At 39.4% G+C, this 24,069-nt stretch overlaps 1 protein-coding gene across 3 annotated transcripts in view; it reads right to left on the bottom strand.

The window, feature by feature from the left end:
- Positions 1 to 22,672, bottom strand: part of phactr2 (phosphatase and actin regulator 2) — a 47,925-nt gene extending 25,253 nt beyond the window's left edge. Inside the window, exon 1 of one of the 3 annotated variants that reach the window (XM_039621678.1) lies at positions 22,449 to 22,672. In XM_039621678.1, the coding sequence (XP_039477612.1) occupies positions 22,449 to 22,590 (142 nt within the window). In that variant the 5' untranslated portion in view covers positions 22,591 to 22,672. Of the gene's footprint in view, positions 1 to 1,131; positions 1,381 to 22,448 lie in introns of those variants that run through there. The other 2 variants (XM_039621680.1, XM_039621679.1) reach the window with 2 other exon arrangements.
- Positions 22,673 to 24,069: the final 1,397 nt, after the last annotated feature.

Genomic DNA, 24,069 nt, shown 5'->3' with positions numbered 1-24,069 from the left:
ATGTACATCCCTTTAAACCAAAGTGTAAGCATCTTCTGAAGGCTGCTTCTAGCAGGATTTCTTGCACATGACAATGACACTGTCAAATGGCCTCCACAGTCACCAGATCTCAACCCAACTGAGGTCTTGGGAAACAGTGAAACAGGAGATCCACATCACTGACAAATCTTCATGATGACTGCATGATGCTGTCAAGTCAATATGCACCAAAGATATGTTTCCAGCACCTCGCTGAATTTATGCTACAAAGACTTAAGGTAGCTGTAAATGCAAAAGGCGGTCAAATCCAGTACTAGCATGGTGCACCTAAAAAACTAGAAAGAAATCTGAAGAAGTCTTCACTAAGGAGATAATTAACTCAGTAAACAGTTACATTAATCCATAATTTAAATAATAATCGGTTTAAACCCAGCTCATAACTCCAGCACCTCTTATTTATGCACAATTAAAATCTGTAATCTGTAAAATTGCATTTCCTGCTAGCTCTTCATAAAGATGACCAGGCCTACTTGTTGAGTCACTGAGTGCTGCTCAACAGCTTCGTGACTGTATTTACTGTAGGATAGTCATCTCGATCTGGGGTCTGCTGTAGGGGGAAAATGGTTACAAGTCTAATCTTTGCTCCTTCCGATCATCTGGACCAATGTCAAGTTGGCTGCTAAATACATAAAGTCTTCATTACCTAGTTACAACAAGCCAGCCTTTTAAACAGCTCTTGGGTTATACAACACTGCATCCTGTTTTAAGACAGGCTGTTTCACTAGTTTTTCTTCTTCTTTACAACAGTTGGGTGGCAGAGCCAGCGATAAATTTAGAAACCCCCTACACACACACGCACACACACACACGGCGTAAAATGATGCAAGAATAAAATGAACACACATCTATTTAGCAAACTTCCACTGGCGTTGATGGTATTTAGCGCAGCGCTTCGTTTGAACTGTGTCGAAGTTATGCGACAGAAATGTGAAAGAACGAAAACAAAAACGAGAACACTTCCTGAATAAAGATAGCGGATTGTGTGTGAGAGAGAGACAAGAGGAAGGGAGACTGCACACTGCACGTATACACACACACACACACCACATGTACACACACCACATGTACACACACACACACACACACACTCACCGCTTGCAGTCTGAGACACGGCAGACACGGCGGTCTGACCCATATTCAGCTTGAGCACCGGGCCGGACCGGGCCCCCGAACCCGCTATCACGGCTCTCTATCTCCGCATAAACCCCGTCCGCCGCCGCCAAGCGAGTTCATTTCAAAAAAAGAAGTTTTTACGCCGTGATGGCTCAGTCGCTGGAAACTTGGTTCACTCTCTCACTCACTGGGTCTCTACTACGTCGTAACTTCCCCTCCTTCCACCACCACCTCCTCCTCCCCTCCTCCTCCTCCTGTGAGCGGCTGAAAAATGCCTCTCATTCCTCTATGCAGATTAGGGACGCTGCTGAGGTCAAAGGGCGAAGGGGTCCGACACCGTCAGCGCTGGTTTACATCGGCCAGGACCACGAAATGATGGAATTAACCTAGAACTGCGCTCCAGTGAAACTTGGAGGTGAATGTGATTAAGCTATCCTGCATAATTTACTTTATATACTTCTACTAAACTATTTTCACAAGCAAATACTGTAGCCTTAGTGCACTACGTAGCTTTTGTTAAAGTTCATATTGTAGCTGTATCTAACTTTTGTGTATTGTCTTCTTTTTTTTGCCACATTACGCAGTCATTTGCAGTATTATCACACATGTATCCTTGTCACACTTACATGTTTCAGATCATAAAACAAATTTTAATATTAGAGAAAAAATAACGCCAGTAAACACAAAATAAAGTTTTTAATGACGATTTTATTTAGTATCGAAATTATAATTGGGCAGCATGGTGGCATGGCGGTTAGCACTGTTGCCTAACAAGTTCCTGGATGCAATTTCACAATTTCTGTATGTTCAGCCCTTGGTCTGTTTTTCAGACATTTGTGGAAGAAGACAGTTTTAAAGAGCTCCCTGAATTTGAGCTAGGATTCTACTGCTACAACAAGTCCATTTGTGAGATTTCTTCCATCCTAGCTATTCCACAATCAGCTGTAAGTGTTACTTTATCAAAGTGAAAGTGTTTCGGAACCACTGCAATTCAGCCACGGATTGGCATACCATGCAAAGGTACACAGTGGGATTACCGAGAGCTGAGACGCATTGTGCGTAAAAGTTGCCAACACTGCTGACTCAATAACTGTAGCATTCCAAACCTCCCTTGGCATTAACATGAGCACAAAAACTGTGCACCAGGAGCTTCATGGCATAGGTTTCCATGGACAAACAATCACGGAAACCCATTACACTTTCTTAGTCCAATAAGCTGAGCTGAATAGGTGTAAGGTATAATGTGTAGGAGGCCCAGTACGTTTGTGTATGTTGTGTATTTGAATATAAATATATATTTTAACTTGTTTCTCCATCTGTGAATTCAGCAGGCTGGAATAAGTCTCCAGCTAATGCTAAGCTAATGACAGCAACAGAAAGCAATTAGATTCAGGGGTGAGAAAAGCTGGAGTCTAACTAATAAATGAAGCATGCAGGTATCATGCAAAATTATGTCTGGGTGTGCACAATAAGTTGTGTGTTGGAGCAGGACATTTACCTTAAATATTAAATCCAATTTATTTCAACCTAGAGTACTTCCCATAAATGGGTGATGTGGTGGCATGACCTCATTAGAGCCTTTCACATCCTGAAATTTGATTCCACTGAAGGAGTCCTGTAAGTACAAAATGGTCCGAAATTCCCCCTGTGAACATTGCCCATCTCTGACCTGCAGGTTCCTCTGAAGCCTGAGGTTTGAGATTACAAAGGAGGCTGAAGCAGGTATTAAATCCAAGGGTTAAATTATCTTTTGACCTCAAATGAGTGTGCTCTATAAATATGTGTTTTTGTGTGTGTTAGTTACTCAAGGATCAACTTTCATGATCCAATTAATGTAGAAAACCAGGTAATTCCAAAGAGTTATGACAGATTTTCTTGCTACTGGATGTGCCTGTGGATTTTAAGTAGTGGATCTGGAACTTGTGATGGGTATTTTATAATATTACCCGATATTAAAAATATATAACAAGAAACAAAAAAATGATGATAATGGCAATAATAAGATGCTGCATTGCTAATATGATATGTAGTGTACTTACTGCACAGTAAGTGATATCATTTAAAACCTGTGTGGCATTGCATATCAGTTGTTTTTATACCAAATTTAAGATCCTCCTTAGCAACAAATCCACTCACATTGGATTTTATAGTCACACTCTTTAAATATTATTTTATTGACATTCCAGCAGCCCAATAGTACCATCTAGCATGAAAATTAAACATCTGAGAGCCTATCTAGGGAACCAGGCTTGGGAAATGACAATATATTTAGCTTACAGTCTATAATTAATAAATAAATGAGCTTACAGTCCAGCTCCAGAGGAAAAGCAGTAGGCTTTACCCTGCAGGCAATTTATTATTAAAAAGGAAGATGACAGTTGTGAATCTTGAACCAACCCAGCAGTGAGTCATTCAAAAGAGCGCAAAGTCAGTCAAGTGTTGTCATTAGGTGCTCTACTTGCAGCACACACACAAGTAATATCTGTTTAATATTAGACACAAGAGCACACATCACTGCTCAGTGACAACTGTGGCAAACTGAGTCAAACACTCCTGCCACTGACTCTCAACACGAGAGTCAACTAACATGTGTGTGTGTGTGTGTGTGTGTGTGTGTGTGTGTGTGTGTGTGTGTGTGTGTGTGTGTGTGTGTGTGTGTGTGTGTGTATGTGTGACTGTGTGTGTCTGTCTTTGTGTGTGTGTGTGTGTGTGTGTGTTTGTGTTTATAGAAGAGAAAGCGCAAGAGAAAGAGAGCTTTGGCCATCATTACTGTCAACACAGTGTCAGTTGAGACCTTGCAGAACACAGCTTGACAGAAATAAGCCATTAGTACACACGTTTCCTCCCACTCTCTACACACACAAAGACACACAGACACACACAGCAGCAGCATGAGCAAATTAAACTTGCCTGATCTGGACACGAAATGACTTTCCATTTGGGCCAAGAGTGCCATCTAGTGTTAAGCAAAGTAAGCATAAGCAAACTGACTTCAGGTTAACTGGGAGATGATTTGTCACAAAGTTGTTCTTGTTCCATTCATAATTCTGTTTCTATGTGGCAGTGCTGCCCTTGCTCCCTGATCCCTTTTCCCCATAAGTCATTAAACATCAGGAAGCCACATGCAGTCCTGGCATTTAAGCAGCCACAGCACAGAGAACATTCTTCTTAAGGATTGTGGCAGAATGAGAAATAAAGCCAACAGTGACCTTTAAAAAAAACTAATTTTGGAAGTTTTGGTACAAAAATGAAGCAGTGTATGGATTTTGTGTGTGTGTGTGTGTGTGTGTGTGTGTGTGTGTGTGTGTGTGTGTGTGTGTGTGTGTGTGGATGCAGACTCACTCACCACTTCTTGTCTGCTCTGATTCAATAAAACCCAATTACCTGCCCTTTCATTGTGGCTTATTTCAACCTAACTCTGACTCGGTTCTTAAGGTGACACAGATGCCATCAAGTCTAAAGATTATGTGACATTTGTTTGATTCACCATATTAACAAATGACCCATTTCAATTGCTTTTGTGCTAGTAGCATGCAATGTTACCATTCAATATACATTTAGCTTTGGAGCAGCCAAGTCAACCACACAGTTATGGAGCTGTCATTAGTGAATGAGATGGAAATGGATAATTGAACAGGAAGGAAGTCGGTAAAGAGGTGGGAGGATAAAAACTGAGAATGAGAATGGAAGTACTTAGAGAGGTTAACAGCAGGAATATGACTATGTTAGCACTTACTGGGAGGTAATGTCATTTACACAATGTACCCGCAACACATACTGAATTTGGAGCACATTTACACGTGTTAAAGGACAAAGATAATACCACTGAGATGAATAGGCCACTATAGTGACCCAGCACACACACACACACACACACACACACACACACACACACACACACACACACACACACACACACACACACACACACTGATTTCCAGACAAGACAGCACAACATTCAGTCTCAGAGGGTATTTTCACTGGTTCCTTCAGTTCCCATAATCCAATGATTCTTATGTTTTTGCCTACACCACATTTTTTAAAATTAATTATTAACAGTGAAAAAGATCCGTGTTGCATTTTAGTTAAATGTCAGCACAATAGCATGAGGTAACTTTTTTTCCATAGATAAATCATATTCATTAAACTTAGTATTTTCCCTTTGGTCATCCACCCACAGAGTCTCTATGCTCCACCAGTGAAGCCATCCACATAGATTCAGAATAACTGAAATAATGCACAGAGATGCACATATATGGACTCTGTCCAAAGTGGATCAGAGTCAGACATGCATTAGCTAATTAGCTAAAAAAGAATGAAAACTGAGCCGAAAAAGATTTGAAGATAATGAAACCTTATCTGAAACAAGCTTGATTTCAGCTCATCCCAACAGAAAGACATGAGAGGTCTAAAAGGATAAAGATGATGTCATTTTAAACATTGACTACTGAGTTCATTGTATGTGCTTGGTTTTATGGTTACATACAAGGTTACATAGATTAATGTTAGCATGTATGGTGGGATTTTATATTTTAATCTATGCCTTTCTGCATTTTTATGTATAGTTATTTTTAATTCTATACTTTCAAATGGGTGGCTCTGTTCTCAGTGCAGGACAATTTTCATTTTTGAATTTCATGAGCTTTATCATTCACTGCCCATCTGCCTTAAAACACACACACACGCACACACATGCATGCACACACACTACTTGGGTATCATTTATATTGATGCACAGAGTCTTGACCCTGCCTGAAACCATCTAAGCACAATTAAGACACCATGATAACACAAGAGTAGAGCTTGTGTTGCCTCTAGAGCCAGACAGACAAATATCAGTTGACAATAGCAGACATTATGTATGTTTCCAATAGAGATGCCCTCATCCTGATGTCACACCAGCTGGTTTATTGACTACCATTTACACTTGAATTCTGGAGTCAGAAGTGACTGTATTTGGATAAGGTGGAGCTGGTGACACTGGAAACCTGATTCGAAGTATATACCTTTCTTTGCAGTTTAATACACACTTACTGATGGGATTCATTTCAAAAGGATCACAAGTTCACTGAAGGAGTGAGTTCAGACAATGAGATTATATTGATTTTTTTTTTTTACATTATATTGATTTAGTGTTTCATGAAAACAGTGATTTTTTTAGTGACTCTATTTCAAAGGATTGCGAGGCACCTCTGCACTGGCTTCACTTCTCTGGCCCGGTGGCTATATTTGTAATTTTTCTGTTAATGCTAGGCCTTCAGTGCTGCCACTTTCAGTTCTTCAGCTTTACGTGTGGGGTTTCTTTGCTTTAATGTTTGCTTTTATGCAAGTATCGCTAACAAGTGTCAGTAACCAGATCTCAATCAGACTGAATTCTTGTAACTTTCCAAACAGCTGGCTGAATCTGAGCATCCTATAAACGCCTGCGTACATACTGTTCCGTTTGTCACCCGTAGTTATGCTGCCATAGGCCTCGTCTCCTGGGGGCTTCCCATGACACACTGAGCGCTTCTTCCTCATTGAACTCTTTTCACTCTCTATTCATACACCACTTTGCATTTAATCATTAGTTATTATCAATCTCTTGCTCTCCTCCACAGTGTGCCTTTTGTCCTGTCTCCCTCTCCTAACCCCAACCACTTATGTCAGATGGCTGTCCCTCTGGTTCTCCTGGTGGTTTCTTCCTGTTAAAAGGGAGTTTTTCCTTCCCACTGTTGCCAATCGCTTACTCATTGGAGATTTGTCTAATTGTTGGTGTTTTCTCTCTATTATAGTAAGGCCTTTATTTTACAATATAAAGGGCCTTGCTTTGATTTGGCACTACGTAAAATGAACTGAACTGAGCAGTGAAATGACCAAAACATGCCATAAGAGCAGCATCACCACGTTTCACACGTAAACTACCTGAAAAACAGATGAATTATCAGACGCAAGATTTTGACTAGATGAAATGAATACTTGTGCTGTAAATCTTGTGCAAGATTTTTAGGGATTTATTTGAAATCAAGAGTACTCAGCTTTGAGTATGAGAATGAATCGCTCAAGGTAACACCTCAGGAAATGGACTCTGCTTGCCCTGACACTAAATAACTGAGATTAACAGAGGGAGTCTGACCATTTCTTTGACCGGAACAGCAAAAGGAGAGAGAAGAGAGGTGAAGGGGGCGAGGGGCCAGAGGAAAGGAAGAGAGTCATCAAATATTAAGTAGTAGCCTCAGCAGAACAAGAGATAATAATTGTTTAAGTGCTTCTTTTCAGAGCCTTTCTCCCCTCCCCTTCATTTATTTATTAAACGAATTTTATTTTTTTCCCCAGAGCACAGTCTAAGAAAATTGTCTTAACCAAATATTATTTTGCGCTTTCATAACTCTGTATATGTGGCTGTCCTTTACATGCACAGCACAACCGGTTTAAGGAGGTCTATGTGAAGTTCGCCTAATGGATTTTCTGTGTTATGAACTAACTAACCTTTTTAAGAGTCAGTGACGGGACTTGTCTGAACCAGGATCATGATTCAGACTGCAAACTGTCATAACAGTCAGGTGTGACTCAGCAAGGAACAGGCTCTGTTATACAAGCAAACTAAGCTGAGAAGAGAGGAACTTATTTTAAATGGTCTCGATGTAAAACTAGTCAATCTCTGTAGTTCTGTGGAGTTTCATTGATTTAAAATAGTGTCTGTCAAATATGTGTGATCAGCAACATTCACAGTATCTTATTCATCGTTGCCAGGTTTGATAATATTCAGTAGAATTCAGTAAAACAGAATTTTTTGCATAGATTAGGAAATTTTGCGGTATTAAACCACCTTAAATCATTTTCTCATACATCATATTACTTTAGCCAGATTTTCATGCATAATTAGAATTTTGTTTTACAAAATTTCCAGAAAAAACATGAAAGATAGTCTTAATTATTGAACAAATACTTTGCCTCTCTGCTGTATAACAATATTAAGGGTTGGGCACACTTATTTTCCAAATGGATCATTAAAACATTACAGAAACTGACAGTCTGATAAGATCTCATTGTTGATTGAATAAGTGCCAGTCAAACCTCAAATGATGGAAAACAGTTCTCTCTAATACATCAATATTGAAAACAAAGTAGAAGAAGTGGTTAAGAAGAAACTTGGTAATTGTGTTTGTTTCATGTAATAACTTGAGAAAGCCTTTGCCTCATCAGTTTGGTGCAGCGGAAGCTGGACTTTTGAGTCACGTGTTTCGTGTATGTCAGCATTTACCCATTAAGACTGTTTCCATTGCACTGTAACACATTTTGATTCCGTCAATATGCCAACTTTTTTGGTCAGCACCAAGTGTGGTTACAGTTTTAGTGTCGGTGGGGGGAGGCCTTTAGTGAACTTTTACTTCAAACTTACTTCTGCTTTCATTAGGTTTTTACAGTACATCACCACTAAGTACTGAGTAAGAATTTCCAGTTTTATAGGTTTTCCTGCTGATAATAAAAAAAATCATAGTTTAATATTGGACAAGTGTAGTTCTGCTCACGATCATCTCATCTCTACACAAAAGATGTAAGTCTCTATACAGTATCTGAATCTAACTAATATCCAGTCTTATAAACACAAGTTTGTCTATTCTCTCCACCCATAACCCTCTTACGTACCTAATAAAAGCGTTTTTCACTGGTAATATTAACTGTACAATATTATAATGCAACAATACAGTAAAGGCTACTGTCATCCCTCTTTCCATCTGCCAGCAAGCTTGTCTGAAATCTGATCTCTTGTTTGTTGTATTCTGTTTGGCACAACCCATAAGCCGCCATCACTGCTAAAATGTTGCCTGTATAAATCAATAGTTGACATCCTGCCAGACAGGCAGCCAGAGAGCTTAAGCGAACGTGAGCTTGAGAGAGGTGAACAAGAGAGAGAAAGGCTGAGAAAGAGGCACAGATGAGGACCAAAAGAGCTGAAGGAAAGACCATTAATGTCCTGTGGGGTCTTTAATAATAACCATAAAATAATGGCCACCGTGACAGGAAAATGTAAGAGCAACTGCACATAAGAGAAAATGGCAATGGCACGACTGTTTTAAAAGTGTGTGATGTGAAGGCTTAAGAGGACACAATAGTCTAACTATATAAGGCTAGATTTACCCAAGAGCTGCTGTTAATTACAAAAACAGCTGCCCTAAGCACGTCAGTCATGTTTGCTCAGTTGTGTTGTGTGGCTGTTAGTCAGGACATTGCTTCTCTTTTGAAGGCGAAACATGGTTTGTTTTAGAGTAGACTCACCGCTTGATGATGATCCTTTGGCCATTGTCCTGCTAGCTCTTACTGACAGTAAGAGCTGTTTTGCTAATGGGTTATTTAAGAAGGTTAGATACCATAAAACAGTTTAGGTTTAAAATACAGAATAAATAATAAAACATCTTCTCCCCTATGATGATATCTTAGTGGCTCAATAGAGTGACATAAGGATCATTCTCTTTAAAAACGTAAGTGAGTTGTACTGATTTATCTGGTGTACCAGTCAAACAAGTACGTCAATCTGTCAGTCTGAAACTATGCTGTTTTACCAGGTCAAGTCTCCTCTGTAATTTAAATATTCATGTTTGAGAGAGAAACACAAACACAGTGGCATTTGTGGCATAACTGAAGTTCGGTGTATGTGGTTTTCCCCCCTCAGAAAGGTCATCACAACTTTAGCAGCTGAGTGCAGAGGTTGATGTGTTATCAACAGTCCGTAGGAGTCTAACCTGCATCCATATAGTGCAGACTGCAGATGCAGTAGTAAATGACTCATGTTATACAAGCGTGTGCAAATCTGCAGACTGACCTTGTGTTTTCTCTAAAACACATGCATTCAAGAGTGGGCAGAGGAAATATATCCACACAGTAGCACTATGACCAACTATGGTCTGTGCAAACATATGCATATGAATGCACGCACACACGCAGATGCTGCTTTGCCTTGCAAAACACTGTTTTACAAATTCATCGCAGCAATAATATTGTGTATACTCATTTGGGTCTCAGCACAAGTCTGCCAGTGAAGGCAAAATCACACAATCAAAGGAATGGTTAAAGCAGTTTATTGTAAAGCTTACCTAGGACAGCAACAATCGTCTTTGTTCAAAATTTCTGGCTTGCCTTATTGACGCATGACAGCAGGGGCTTTGGCTATTAAACACTGTGATATGTTATGACAACCTCAGCAAACAGTAATTAAACTACATTAGATAACATGGGACTGATATAGCCTGCCTGCCCCCTCCTGTTGTGTGTGACACCAACCAATGTACAGACTTACCATTTTCATGTTGGCTAGCACACCCAAGATGGCTTCCAGCCAAGCACATTAGGAATTATTATCCTTAATAAGTTTTCTATTCTCTATAGAAATATTTATAACAAAGTTACAGCCATTAGATGCAGTCTTCACTCAGTCATATGAGAAACTCTAATGCTATAATGCAACTGTGAACAGACTTCAAAAGCAATCATTTCTTTTTACATTAAGTACACAACGATCGGTGCTTCGTGAGCACTGCCAAAAACTCTTTCTGTCATCAACAAATCTGAACCTACCAGGACACTAGAGGTATAGTTAAGTGAAGATATGGAAACCCTTAATGTCATTTAGTCTTCTACAACACTCCATAACAATAGTATCTTATTAATATTCCAAACAGATGCTTGAGTCTGAAGTTTTCATGCATATACTGCATGACTGGGTGTTGTCACTGGTATGCGCTGCATATATATTTTAAATAATGAAACAATGCAAAGCGCTACTAGAAAAACTGCTCGAGCCTGAAGAAAGTCAGACTCTCATACAAAAGTTGCAAAATAATTAAAAGCTTTAATAATGGGGACATTAAAGTGCTATATGACCCCCCATTTATTTCCCCCACTGTGTGCTCATTTCTTTCATCAGGCTAAACATGAGCAGTTTAACCAGAGTGTTTCATAACTCAGGTGATACTCACCCAGGATTTACAGCCTATGCCTACACTTAACATGTAAAGCAATCCTAGGCTAACAGGTGACAACCAAAGCAAAGGACAGCATGTTAGGTGAAGACCCAGTAGCTTCTGCTACTGGTGCACAGACACACAAAGTCAGAGAGACACTGGATCATTTACAAATAGAAAGATATACAAGGAAGTACAGCTTATTATATAAGGAGGAAACTTACCGTCATGTTCCATGACTTGACCCAGGGAATATTATCAGCAGTTTGAGTTGATCCTTGCCTCTTCCAGACACACAGCCTCTCTGCCTCTCGCCCTCCCCCTTGCCAGCTCCCCCTCCCTCTTTCTCACCGTCTGCCTGCTTTTCCTATTCTTTCTCTCTCTCTCTCTGTTCCTGTATTACCCTCCCTGCCTCTCTCTCTCAGTCTCTCTACACTGTCTGCTACTCACTTGCTCCTCCTCCCTTCCTCCCTCCCATCTGCATCCCTTCGCTCCAATAAAGACCATTAAAAGTTAATGTTTGTTTCCATCTCAGGTCCTCGTTCTCTCTCCCAATCTGCCTCTCATCCTGCGTTTATCTCCATCAACCTACCAGTGAAGTTTTTCCTTCTTCTTACGGCTACCCAGTCTGGCTCCATGCTCATCTATTGTTTTTAACTCTACCCCATCCCCACGGACTAAAATCCCACAGTGACGCAAAGGGGAAGGAAGAAAAAGAAGAAGCAGAAGAAAAATATGGCACAGCAGATGCAATCATTCAAACACACACTCGCATAGTAGAAAAACTACATAGAATTCATTCACGCCAGTCCTAATAATCTATCTAATGCATTTTTACTGTTGTATACTGTTTGTTGAAATTGCTAATGCAAATGGCAGTTGCTTACCTAAACTTTCATGCCAGTAAATCAAACTGATATGTACTGAATACCTGCATGGGTTTTCTCTAGGTTCCTCCTGCAGTTCAAAGACATGAACTGCAAGAGCTGAACTCAGGGGTGGGCAGTTAATTTTCTTAAGGGGTCACATAAGAAACTGGGGTTGTTTTGGAGGGCACCTATAAGTTTATAAAAGATAAAATTAGTATTAAGCAGAATAAACTAAACTCAGTTCTGCTTAATTGATATTAAGCAAAATTGGATTCACCAAATGGGTGCAGTCCTCCACAACAGTCCCAAATTTTTTACGTGGCCCCTTGGGAAAATGAATTTCCTGGTGATTGTAAGTTGTAAGTAGGGGTAGGATTAAAGTAGGATTAAAATCGATTCTGGCTTGGATAACGTGAAATCGATTCATTAAAATCCTGAATCGATTTTTTAATATAAATTTATTTTGCCCGAAATGCCAGAATCTCAGGTGAAACCTCACAAAATTTCAACAACCACCAAACTAAGATTAAAGTAAAAACAGAAAAGATGACACCAGATGGTCCAATCTCTTGCAAGCTGTGCAGGTAGAATGGCAGTGTCATAGCATGTAGGACACGGGTAGAAATAGGTAAATACTAAGAATATATTATGCTAAGATAGGAAATGAGAGCAGGTACACGGATTCTGCACAAGGACGTAAACACACAGCGCGGACCCGCGGATCAGAATCAGTGAGATGTCCAGTGTTGGGACTAACGCGTTATTAAGTAACGCGTTACAGTAACTACGTTATTATTGTGGTAACGAGCACGGTAACTAGTTATTATGCCAAAACCAGGAACACGTTACTCGTTACTGGGATTTAGATAGGCTCGTTACTCGTTACTTCGTGTGGTGGATATCGCGGAGCTTCCACGGATTCAATAACATTAGCAAGTGGTGGAGGCCAGCAGGTGGATGAAGGAAAAGGAGGCAAGAGGAGAGACCCAAGCGGCCGCCGGTCCGCGTGTCAGGTGAACTGAACTTCAGGTAAGAAGTTATGACCTGCAGTCTATCGGAGTCAGATATAAACCAAGTTTAGGTGGAGTTTATTTTCGGTATGCTGACATTTTCGTACTGCGTGCTAGCTAGCATGACGGAGTTTCTATACAGCTGTGTGGGTGCTATGTTACTGATGTTGAACTTTATTTTGTTCATACGGTTAATTATTAGAGTTGCCAACCGTCCCGTAAAAAACAGAATCGTCTCGCATTCAGAGAAAATATTACGCGTTTCGTACTGAGGTGAAAAGGAACACAGTTTGTCCCGGACTTCAGCTACAATGAAAAAGACACAAAACTGAAGCTGCACAGCTGCCTCTTCTTCTCTCATTCTCTCCTCTCCTGTTTCTACTTCAATCACGAAACTGATCAATGATCAGCTGATCGGCTTTTCTCTCTTGTTTAATTATCGCCCACTTTGCGCCAGAAAGAGGAAACCAGCGGATGTCGCGTTAAACAACAGCAGCACGTTTAAGCTTGATCAGCTGTTGTTAGAATGTATTTAATATTAATTGCTAGTATCAGCTGATGTTTGCTGGAGCCACAGCTGTAAAGCTGCTGGTCATGATATCGGTTTGGTTATCTGGTGAGAGGGAAACATGAAGATGAAACCAGGAGATGTCCTTACTGAATCATCAGAGCTGAACAGGTGATGGAGAAACAGGTTTACCTGTTAGGTGACATGAATGAGTTGAAGGGAAGTTATGAACTGTTTCTGAGAGACAAATAACACCAGGATCATTTTCTAAGTAGCTGACAGCTGGTAACTGTGCAGGGGCGGGTCTAGGAAAGTGTTGCCAGGGGGCCAGGTAGGGCATTAACAGGGAAAGGGGGGGGACAAGGAAATACTTTTCTTTATTATTCTCATTTAAAATGTTTCGCTTTTAAAAAAAATAATTATCTGAGTCTTACAACAAACAATTGATAGATTGATACATATATACCATCAGAACAGTGTACATCACTGTCACAACAGTGTTTATTTTCATTCAAAGGCTTTATGATTTTTCCTATAATGGTGGGCCGGTCTCTAGTCAAAATGCCCGGGACGATTGTTTTGTCCCAGTCCAGCTCTGTATGCAGCTCATCTGCAGTCTGGTGTTACCTACATCTTCTTATTCAGAAGGCAGAATTTCCAAGTTCTGAGTACAATCAAAAGCACCATGACTGCAGTTTTTGTGTTGGATGTAAAAAGCAGGCTAGAATCATGGCGGCGGTCAACGACGGTCCAGGCGTGGGATTTCTCTCGTGGAAATGTGCACATTATTTTTTCCTTTCTATTGGTAGGTGGCACAGTGCACTTGTGGCAAGTAAGCAAGATAGAAGACTGGCAATCTGGCTGGGTAGCCAGTTATGGAAGCAACACATTAACAAGAGAATTCTGAGTAAAACCAAAGTTACTTTCCCTAGTAACTAGTTACTTTGAAAGTAACGAGTAACTTGAAGTAACTGAGTTACTTTTTTAGAGAAGTAACTAGTAATGTAACTAAGTTACTAATTTAAAGTAACTTACCCAACACTGGAGATGTCGCCTTTTTCACCTGACGGGCGCTGCAACTGTAATCGGCTGCGCGGGCTCCCGTGGACGGCAATCACTTTCTGGCAGACAATCACTTTTTGGCACAACAACTGCACGGACACGGTCGGGGCTGAAAGCCGACAGCTCGCTGATTCTGATGTTTCGGCAGGTCCGCGCTTTGTGTTCACGCCCTTTTTGCGCTGATTCTAAAGCTGTTAGTTTGATCTCTCTCCAAACAATATTGACCGAACCAGCAGCAAAAGAAGATCCAAACTACGCTTCACATAAACATCGTCATGAAATCACTCTGACTTTTACTGTTTTGCTTCCACCATGATAAAATCACACTTCATGCACAGCTCTCTCTCTCTCTGTACTTCAAGAACAGTTTCCCGTCTAAAAATCTGTTTTCTGCATTATTCGCTTGCTTGTTACGCACAAGTCTACTGTTGTTTACAGCGCTGTCCCGCTGTTTTGTTTTTTTTTCGTTTTACATACTTCCGAAAAGAAAACCTAATTTCTGCCGTTCAATACTGAACAAATTTAAACTTTTTAAAATTATGCAAAATGCAAAACGCTTAGCCGTGTCTCTAATAAAACCGCTGTAACGTCAGAGGTAACATTCATATGTTGATTAATGGTTTTCTTTCGTTTTTGATGTACTGCAGAATATTTTTATAAAATCCCAGGCCAGGAAAACCACCTTCATGTTTTTCTGTGTTTTATCTTCAGCTACTTTGACACAAAGGCATCTGCTGTGACGCTCACACCTTTGATAAAGTCTTGCTGTGTCAGCTTCCTTTTTATAGATACAAAAATATGTAAATGTACTGATCTGAATTATAATATTTCTGACTGTCAAAATTTCCCAGATTCAAATTGAATTGAATTGAATCGAATTGAATCGAATTGAATCGAATCATGGATCGAATCGATTCGGGACCTTGTGAATCGGAAACGAATCGATTCTAGAAATCAGTGACGATACCCAGCCCTAGTTGTAAGTGTGTGGTTGTCAGTCTCTCTGTTTTAGCTTCATGATGATGAACTGCCAGTGTGTACCCCACCTCATACTCAATATCAGCTTGGATAGGCTCCAATGCTTGCGACTCTGAATTGAATGAGCAGTTAATATAATAAATGGTTGAATTGAAAGGGAAACAAAAGAAAAATAAACAAAAGGTAATGTACTGTGTATATAAATATGTCTCAAATGCAGTGATATAAAGCATCATAAAAGCCACAAATTGCATAGCTCAAGCACACGTCATGTCCTACTCGTAAAAACAAAAAAAACAATAAGAAAAAACACTTCCTCATACCAGCTTAACCACCATGGCCATAACTCAAGAAATCATACAGTAAAGCCTAAAGCAAAACGTTAATACACGATAGTCACAACTGAACTCACATATGAAACCTGAAAGGGGAAAGAGGAGTCCAAACACACAGGGCTTAGGGCATAGGTGAAACTAATGAGAAATCAAAAAGGAAGCAAAAACATCAGAGATGCACAAAACACTCTTTACCAAAATAAAACAGGAAGTGAGAATGATTAAAAACAAGAAAACAAACAGACACATAAACAGAGGTAGACAAAAACCAGGAAACACACTAGGAGACATTAGGAAAATATGAAAACCAGAAACCCAAGAATGGATTTCAGTTAAATGAACAGGGACCGTGACCATGACACACCGTTATAATCCCCTTAAAAACGGAAAAAAAAAAATTCCACACTATAACGGAGGAATGGAAAGACAGATGTGGACATATTTCACAAAGTTTTCAGATACTGAATTTTTACTGTCCACCTTTTAATTTAATTCACTACTAAGTATTAAGTACACACACTGAGTCTGAAAAGACATAGACGTAAACTGCAGCTGTCTAGTGGCCTTTTTTTCTCCCCGTTTTAACCCCGTTTGTGGCTTATTACATACTGCTGCTTAATTAAGAAGACAGCTGAAGACTGTGGCCCAACGACAAGAATATAAACATAAGATTTGTGAGAACTATATCTCTAAAAAATTAACAAACATACTCACACACATAGAGAGAGATTCAAGTGAGGGCAGGTAGAATAAAAAGTGCAAGAAACATGAAGTGCCATGGCCTCTGGTCTGGTTCCAAGGTTTTTGAGTGGTTTTGTTGTTTTCACTCTTGTTCTAGTGCCTCACATTTTTCATTATGTGTTCTTGATTCTAAATCTAAATTCAACATTTCTTCATCTTTGTTTCGTGCATTTACTGTATTCCACTGAGGAGTCTAAGTTTTGTTTCATCTAGATTATTATCATTATTAGTAGTAGTAGTCTCCCTAGTGTCCATGTTTATGCCTCCCTCTGTGTCCATTTGTTCCTGACTTCTTATTAAATGTTTCTATTAAATTCTGTGTTAGTGTCCTTTGGCTATTTCCTGTTTTACTTTGAAGGTTAGTTCTCTTTTTCCCTGACTGTTTTTACCTGCTGTTAATTGTTTCCTATAGCGTTCTGCCTGCTCCCCCAATTAGTGCTCCGTGTTTATATATAGCCCTGTGTTCCTCCTCTGTCTGCTAGTTCATCTGTTATGCTCCCCAGTGTGCTCTGTCTCTGTGCTCATCATGCCACTTTGGTTCCTTTTGTGCCTTTTGGGACTTTGTTAATGTTCAAGTTTCTCATCAGCCAAGTCTGCTTGGGTCCTTTCCTTATCGCTTTCTGTGATACTAAGAGCCAGATAGACGGTTATTTCCTCTCTCTTTGTCTCTCCCTCTCTCACTTTTACACACACACACACAAACACACACACACACACACACACACACACACACACACACACACACACACACACACACACACACACACACACACACACTAAATAAATAATTAAATAAGCTTTATATCAGCAAAAGTTAGGATTACTGCATGTCTCTTTTAGATATCTGCTGCATATTTATGTTGGCTGTGTACGTCTACTAAGCACAGGTGATTTTTAATTTCCTGTTTATTATAAAGCATATCTATTTCACATTAAAGTTCAATCTGTGGAAAGAAAAAATGTGTCAGAACATGATAAAATGTGCTGATGGACTAAGAATAATAGATATGCGTGCGTGCATGTGTGTGTGTGTGTGTGTGTGTGTGTGTGTGTGTGTGTGTGTGTGTGTAGCCAGTGTAAACAAGGTAAGTAAACTAGAGTGAGAACAAATATGGTGTCCACACACAAACATTAGTGCTACGTGTCAACTGTCAGTGCTTTCCTGTATTATTCTATTTGACTCTCTTATTATTATTTAATCCTGTTCTCAATTGATATTTTTATACATACATATAATTTATCTTATACCTGTAATTTTTGTCACTAGTGTCTCTCTTCCACTGGATTTTTTAATTAACACACAGAGTGATTATGTAATTCCCACTTCACGCTTAAACACACACTTGCTGTATGTAAACAGCATTATTAGAGGCTGTGCAGAGTAATCATCCTGCTCATTTGCAGCCGAAGCGTTTCAACATATATTAATAAAGTTAAAGGCTTATTAAGTAACTGCACAGAGTTACTGTTAGACAGATGGAGGGGGAGTAAGAAACAGAGAAAGTGAGACTTTGACTTTTGATTCAGTCCAATGAAAGGGCTCCCAATAAGCGAGAAGAACAGAAACTGGCTCATCAACTCCAGTAACACCCACCCACACAGGCACACGCATGATCACACGGAAAAGAAGCGAATAGATTAAAAAAGCATAAAAGTGCCAGTATCTAACAAGATAATCAAAAAGAGATGCAGTCTTATTCTCTTTTCTCACAGTTTAATGTGAGAGCAACACATAAAGTCCATCCAAAAACTTACCAAGGCTGAGTGTGATTATTAAAAAGGAAAGAAAATCAGTTTCTTAGAGCTAGCATTCAAAGAGTGTTCATGAAGATTCCAGGGAGTGTATTAAAAAACCAAGACAACAGAGCTGATCCAGAATAATTATTGGATTTGGAGTTGCTTTTTGTTATCTGCTGGTATAACCACGAGGTCATTTAAAATGCAGCAGCAGCAGGCCAACAGGTTCTGATGAAGTGCGTTTGGAACGTCCCTGCAGAACAACACATAGGAGAGTTTACCGAACGTATGGCTTACTCACACTTCACTACTGAAAATGAAATAAGTTGCGCATCTGACACCGCTGCAGTCAAGGTTTAGTTAGATTTAAACACAAACCCAAGTTGATCAGGGATTAGGCAAGCTTGGTGATTTGGTTTTAAATTATTACTAAAAGAGGGTGGGCCAAACGTCAGCGATTGATACTGTTAAAAGCAAACACTGACTGTTAGTTAAAATGGTATATTCTGTAGATCCATTCTCTGTACTGGCTTCTATGGAGAGCTTGTATAAAGGCATTACAACTAGCCTCTCTTCTGCTAGCATGTTAGCTAATGTGACGTTTTTAAATTTAAAAAAAACTTTTTCCAATTATTTTTAATATTCCAAGATTAACATTCATTGCAATCCTTGGTATGGGAGTATATGGGAGTATGTGACTTTTCTGAACAAATTTAAACAAATGCTGTTTGACTGCTTGAACTGGGTGTCACACCTAGGGTTGCCTGTGGGCTTGTTGAAAATGTGTCACAAGGCATCTTAAGTTATAAAAGATATAAGTTTGTTCTTAAAAATCTGCCACTGATATCATATGTTAAAATAAAGCCTGGTTCCAAAGCTGTAGGCTAGGTTTTCAATATTTTTAAACTTTGACGTCAGAAACCAGAGTTAACCATTACCTAATGTCTTGCTTTGCTCAAAACAGGTATAATCATAATGACCCTTTGAGAGCTTGCTGACATGTTGTTTTTAGGGGTGGAATTACTGCCTCACAGCAGGGTCATTGATAAATTCAAATGTGATGGTATTATGTAAAAAACATATATCATCATAAATGTAGCTGAAACAAGGTGGTTGTATTTTGCTACATAACAGCCATAGTCAAATAAGTCAATAGATCCTAAACTGTGGTCTACATTTGGTTACAGACAGATTCCTTCCCATCACTGCCACAGCTGCCCCATCACTTGGCACACATTTCATGACGTCGCTACATCTATCCGTTGTAATTGGAATAAAAAACAATACATTTCACATTAAAATATTTTCTTTTTAGAAGCTTTCAATTGACACAGCAAATATTAAACCAAAACTCCTCTCTCTGATTTGTCTATCTCCAGAATTTAGAAATTGAGCTCTCAACAAAATCTATTAAAAATTAATGATTTAGTAATTTCCAATTCCATTTGAGACTTTGGAGAAGGAAAAGCCGAATGTGGTTATAATAAGTGAACACTGCAACATGGTTACAGATGGTGTTTTTATTTACTACAAAAACCAAAACCATAACTTTTTTTGGGTATGTCAGTGGCTGTTGCAGAAGCCACATCGGTAGCTAAAGATGTGTGGGCAGTGAAGGGGGAAGGGCAGCTCACTGCATTTCAGTACATTTTAACAAGCAGTTATCGCAGGCTAAAAGGGTCTGTAATCAATGTAATTTCGAGGCAAGTACCCGCAAGAAGCCAAGCTACCAGAAAGCTGACACTCCTCTGTTGTCTTCTTTGCTTTGGTCCTCTCCTCCTCCTTAATCATCCAGTCCTTGCATCCCTTTCTGCCTCCTCTCTGCTCTTCGCTGATTTCACAATGTTCCCTTGTCTGCATTCAAATGTCTCACTTGCTTTCCACTCTTTGGTCTGTTTGTTCACTGTTGCTCTTCTTTGTCTTAATATGTACTTTTTGTTCTTGGCCTTTCCTTCTATCTTTCTCCTCTATTTTCCGGCCTCTTGTACCATTTTATCTCCTCCTCTACTTTATCCCTCTCTAATTAGGACAGCGAAACAGTACCCATCTGGAGGACAACATATTATTTACAAAGTACATCAAAGGCCATCTTAGCATGCGCATTATCCACATATAACCTAAGAGCCATGAAGTGCATTGGTGTACATGCTTTGTTATTTTTATGCACATTCAGGAAGTGATAGAAAATTACACCAAAAATTAAACAGAATCTTTTGTCAGTCTTCATTCAGACCCACTTTACTCAAAAACTATGGGGCTTGATTTTGCTCTGGTTACATTTTAGCCACATAATATCTCACAAGACTGTGGTTTCTTATCTCAGTGTCTTTCTTTAACACTCCTCACCTGTGGCACAAATACATTTTTAAAGGGGATGGATTGCTTAGAGAGTTCACTTTTACTTAAAAGAGCCTATTTTGTTTTATCATTCGATTATGCTTCCTGTTGCCTTGCATGTTCTAAAGTACGTGGGCGGCATTTCCTTTTTATTCTCATATATTTTGTAAACAAACCATACTTAGCATGAAAAGAACATCCCTCCCTTCTGCCATTAATCGTGCTAATATTCCCCACTGGAGCAATTTTACATTGGGAAGGGAAATTTCTCAGAACCTCGATCAGCTTCATCCCTTCTAGTCAAAAAAAAGAAAAGAAAAAAATATGATTCTTTAAAATGACAGATATGGTCTGCGTCATTTGCGATGTGTACTACACTATTTCTAATCTCACATCATCTCAATCAAAATAAACCCAGCCTCCCACCATCAGTCCACACCTGGGTGACGTAATACGTTTGAGCTGATGTGTGCTGTTTTTAAGGACCATTGTTAGGAAAGGTGAAATAGCGCCCCCTGTTGCTACAAATCGTTCAGTTTACAATATAGTGTGTTTTGTACATATTACAGTCATTATATAGTCTAAACCGGTGGTTTGGAACCTTACATATGTTTAACAGATTTGACTGAAGATTACATATGTAAGGGCATTTATAAGAAATATTTAATAATCTTGCATCGACCCAATTGGTGAAGTTCAAAATGCAAACTGGCAGGAGACATAAATAACTTTGGGCATCTATTTTCCTAACGGATCCACTCCACAATCATTTCCTGTAATTACAGCCTAACGGTAAACACAGGACACTTCCTGTGGCAACTGTAGACAAGCAATGTAACTCTTAACTATTAACGCAAATGTTATTTTTATGCTATAATAAATTGATCCAATTTAAGGAGAAAAAAAAAGTCCTCACCAAAAGACAGTGAATTAATAAATGTTATGTCTGCAAACTATGTCAGAGCAGAGGGAGGCATGTGAATTGGTCAAACAGCACGGCTCCAAGTTAAAACAGTGTAGATGACTGATAGGAAGTGGTTCAAACCACTAAAGCAGTATATAGGCCTGCAAGCCACGGGCTTCAGGCAGCAAAACCCTGACAGTGACATTTAGGACACATGGTTAACACAGTGAATGAGGTCTCACACTGCATCATTTTAACACCCTCTCCCCAAGTATTGGTTTTACATTTTACATCTGAGACCTTTCGATATCTAATACCCAAAGAAATAACCGCCATTGTTATTATACTGATACTGCACACTTTCTAACTTCAGTTACTGGTGAATTTAATTATGTGTCACACCCTGACTTGACAAAGACGATCTCCATGCAATTTATTGTGTAACTTTGAGGAAAAAAAATAGGTGTACCCACTATATGGTGATGAATTACAGGTGTGTCACAAGAGAGCAGTGAGACACTACTGTAATTATTGTGTTCTATGAACATTAAATGTATGAACAAGAAAGCAGAATTAAGTATAAAACAAAACAAACAAACAAAAACTGGCTTCTTTATTTGCTCATTTTTTTTAATTCAGCCCAAAATGTGAGAGGAAGAGATAAGACAACTATTTTGGGGTAGGAGAACAGGAAGTCAGAGGAAGCAATTTGGAGATGTTGTCTAGTAAGACGTAACGGCTATAACTTGCATAACCTTAACTGTTGATTAAAGAAAGCTAGATGAAGCCTATTTTGTGCTTATTAAGCACCTCTGTCTCCAACTTCCTTATTATTATTATTTTTCTTGGCCAACTCGTGAGAGGTCTCTCCTACCTGAGCGGGCTCCCCGGAGCTTGAACAAAACTCTAGCTCGAAATCCGGAGGTATCACTCTGAGAGCGGCACCTGTGGCGGGGCCACAGCTGTGGAAAAAGCTTCATCTCCCGGTAGGTATCCCCCTCCTCTTCGTCGGCCATTGTCACCTCGTTTGTCAACCCGCCAGGCGAGAGGAGTAACAAGTTCACAGTGAAGAGAAAGCGAGAAACCTCACAGGAACCTGCTGAACATCAGCACACCGCCTGCTCCTCCTCTCTTCCTCCTCTTCAAAGTTTTCTTAGCCCGCAGACAGTACGTGTTCCTGTGTTTGTTCACGCCCATCATCTGCCTCTGCAAACAGGTTGGCTTGCTGTTATGACTAAGAACAATTGTGAAAGGCAGCAGCAGCAGCCTACCGATTATCCCACTCACTGCTGAAGCTGTTTCCATTTTGCATGACTTAAAAGAAGAAGACGGAGTTTAAGCAATGCATATACTGCATGCATTTGCGTAACATGGCTCTTAGCTGTAACTTGAGGCGGCATGCATGGAAAATAAATAACTTTAGTGCACAGAAACTCCATTACAGTCATACATAAGACATTTACCGAAACTGCACAAACTGCATCTGGATGCAGGACCTGGGAGTTGCATGCATTTTCTCCTGCATGAGTGAACCGTATGAACAGATAGTAGTAGTAATATCAAGTTAGAGATGGTTATATTTATTAAAAATAAACAAAAAACAGGAAATATGAGGCACTTTTGCATGAAGAAAGGTTTCTTTTGTTACACATCTTACACAATAACAAATCTCTATTTATCACCACGGGATAATCGCAGGACTCGGTGGATGCAGGCTTTAAACGTAAGATGTCGCTAAATCACTACTCTGCTGATTTCCGTTCAGGTTGACACCCAGTGCTTCATTTTCACATTTTTATGTAGAGACCTCTCACTCTGCACTCATTTTCAAGCACCAAATATTTGGATAATCTTTAAATATGACTGGTTTGACTGGTTTGGTTTGACAGTGTTTGTGTGGCAGAAAGTGGTATGCAATGCTAGCAAATAGTCAGATATATTATATTTGAATCTAACGTTCCGAGCTCTTCCAACAATAAGAGAAAACAAAGATGTTTTTTTTTAAATTGTGGTTACATGTGATAATCTTTTTATGTTCCCATTTTCACTGTTATTTCAGCTGCTGTACTGCCTGCTTACAGTCTCTGGGTTTCAGTACTGCCTCTTCATATTTTTTGTCATATTTTTCATCATTTTCACTAAAATCTGCCAAACTTGTGACGTTTTTTGGTACCTTGTAACTTTCCCTGTTGGGCATAGCATTAGACAGGCTAAGGCTGTAATAACAAGCCTTCCCTTCACATTCACTGGGGTAAATGCCAAGCGAGTCAAAATATGGGACATTGTCTCAAGATTTCTCACGAGTGGAAACTTAAAAATACCGTCCAGTCCCACATAAAGAAGAACATCTGGTCACCCTTAATACCGCTGACATTTATACTGAGCAGATTGCAGTTAAATCAAACATATAAACATACATATATATTTACATGTAATTGAAAAAATACTGGCTCAAACGTCCGATGCAAACTGAGTATTTAGTGTTAGTTTTTATT

This window comes from Oreochromis aureus, linkage group 13 (genome assembly GCF_013358895.1).
Source record: "Oreochromis aureus strain Israel breed Guangdong linkage group 13, ZZ_aureus, whole genome shotgun sequence".
NCBI lineage: Eukaryota > Metazoa > Chordata > Actinopteri > Cichliformes > Cichlidae > Oreochromis > Oreochromis aureus.
Note: the sequence above shows the minus strand (reverse complement) of the source record. Positions and strands in the feature narration are given on the sequence as shown.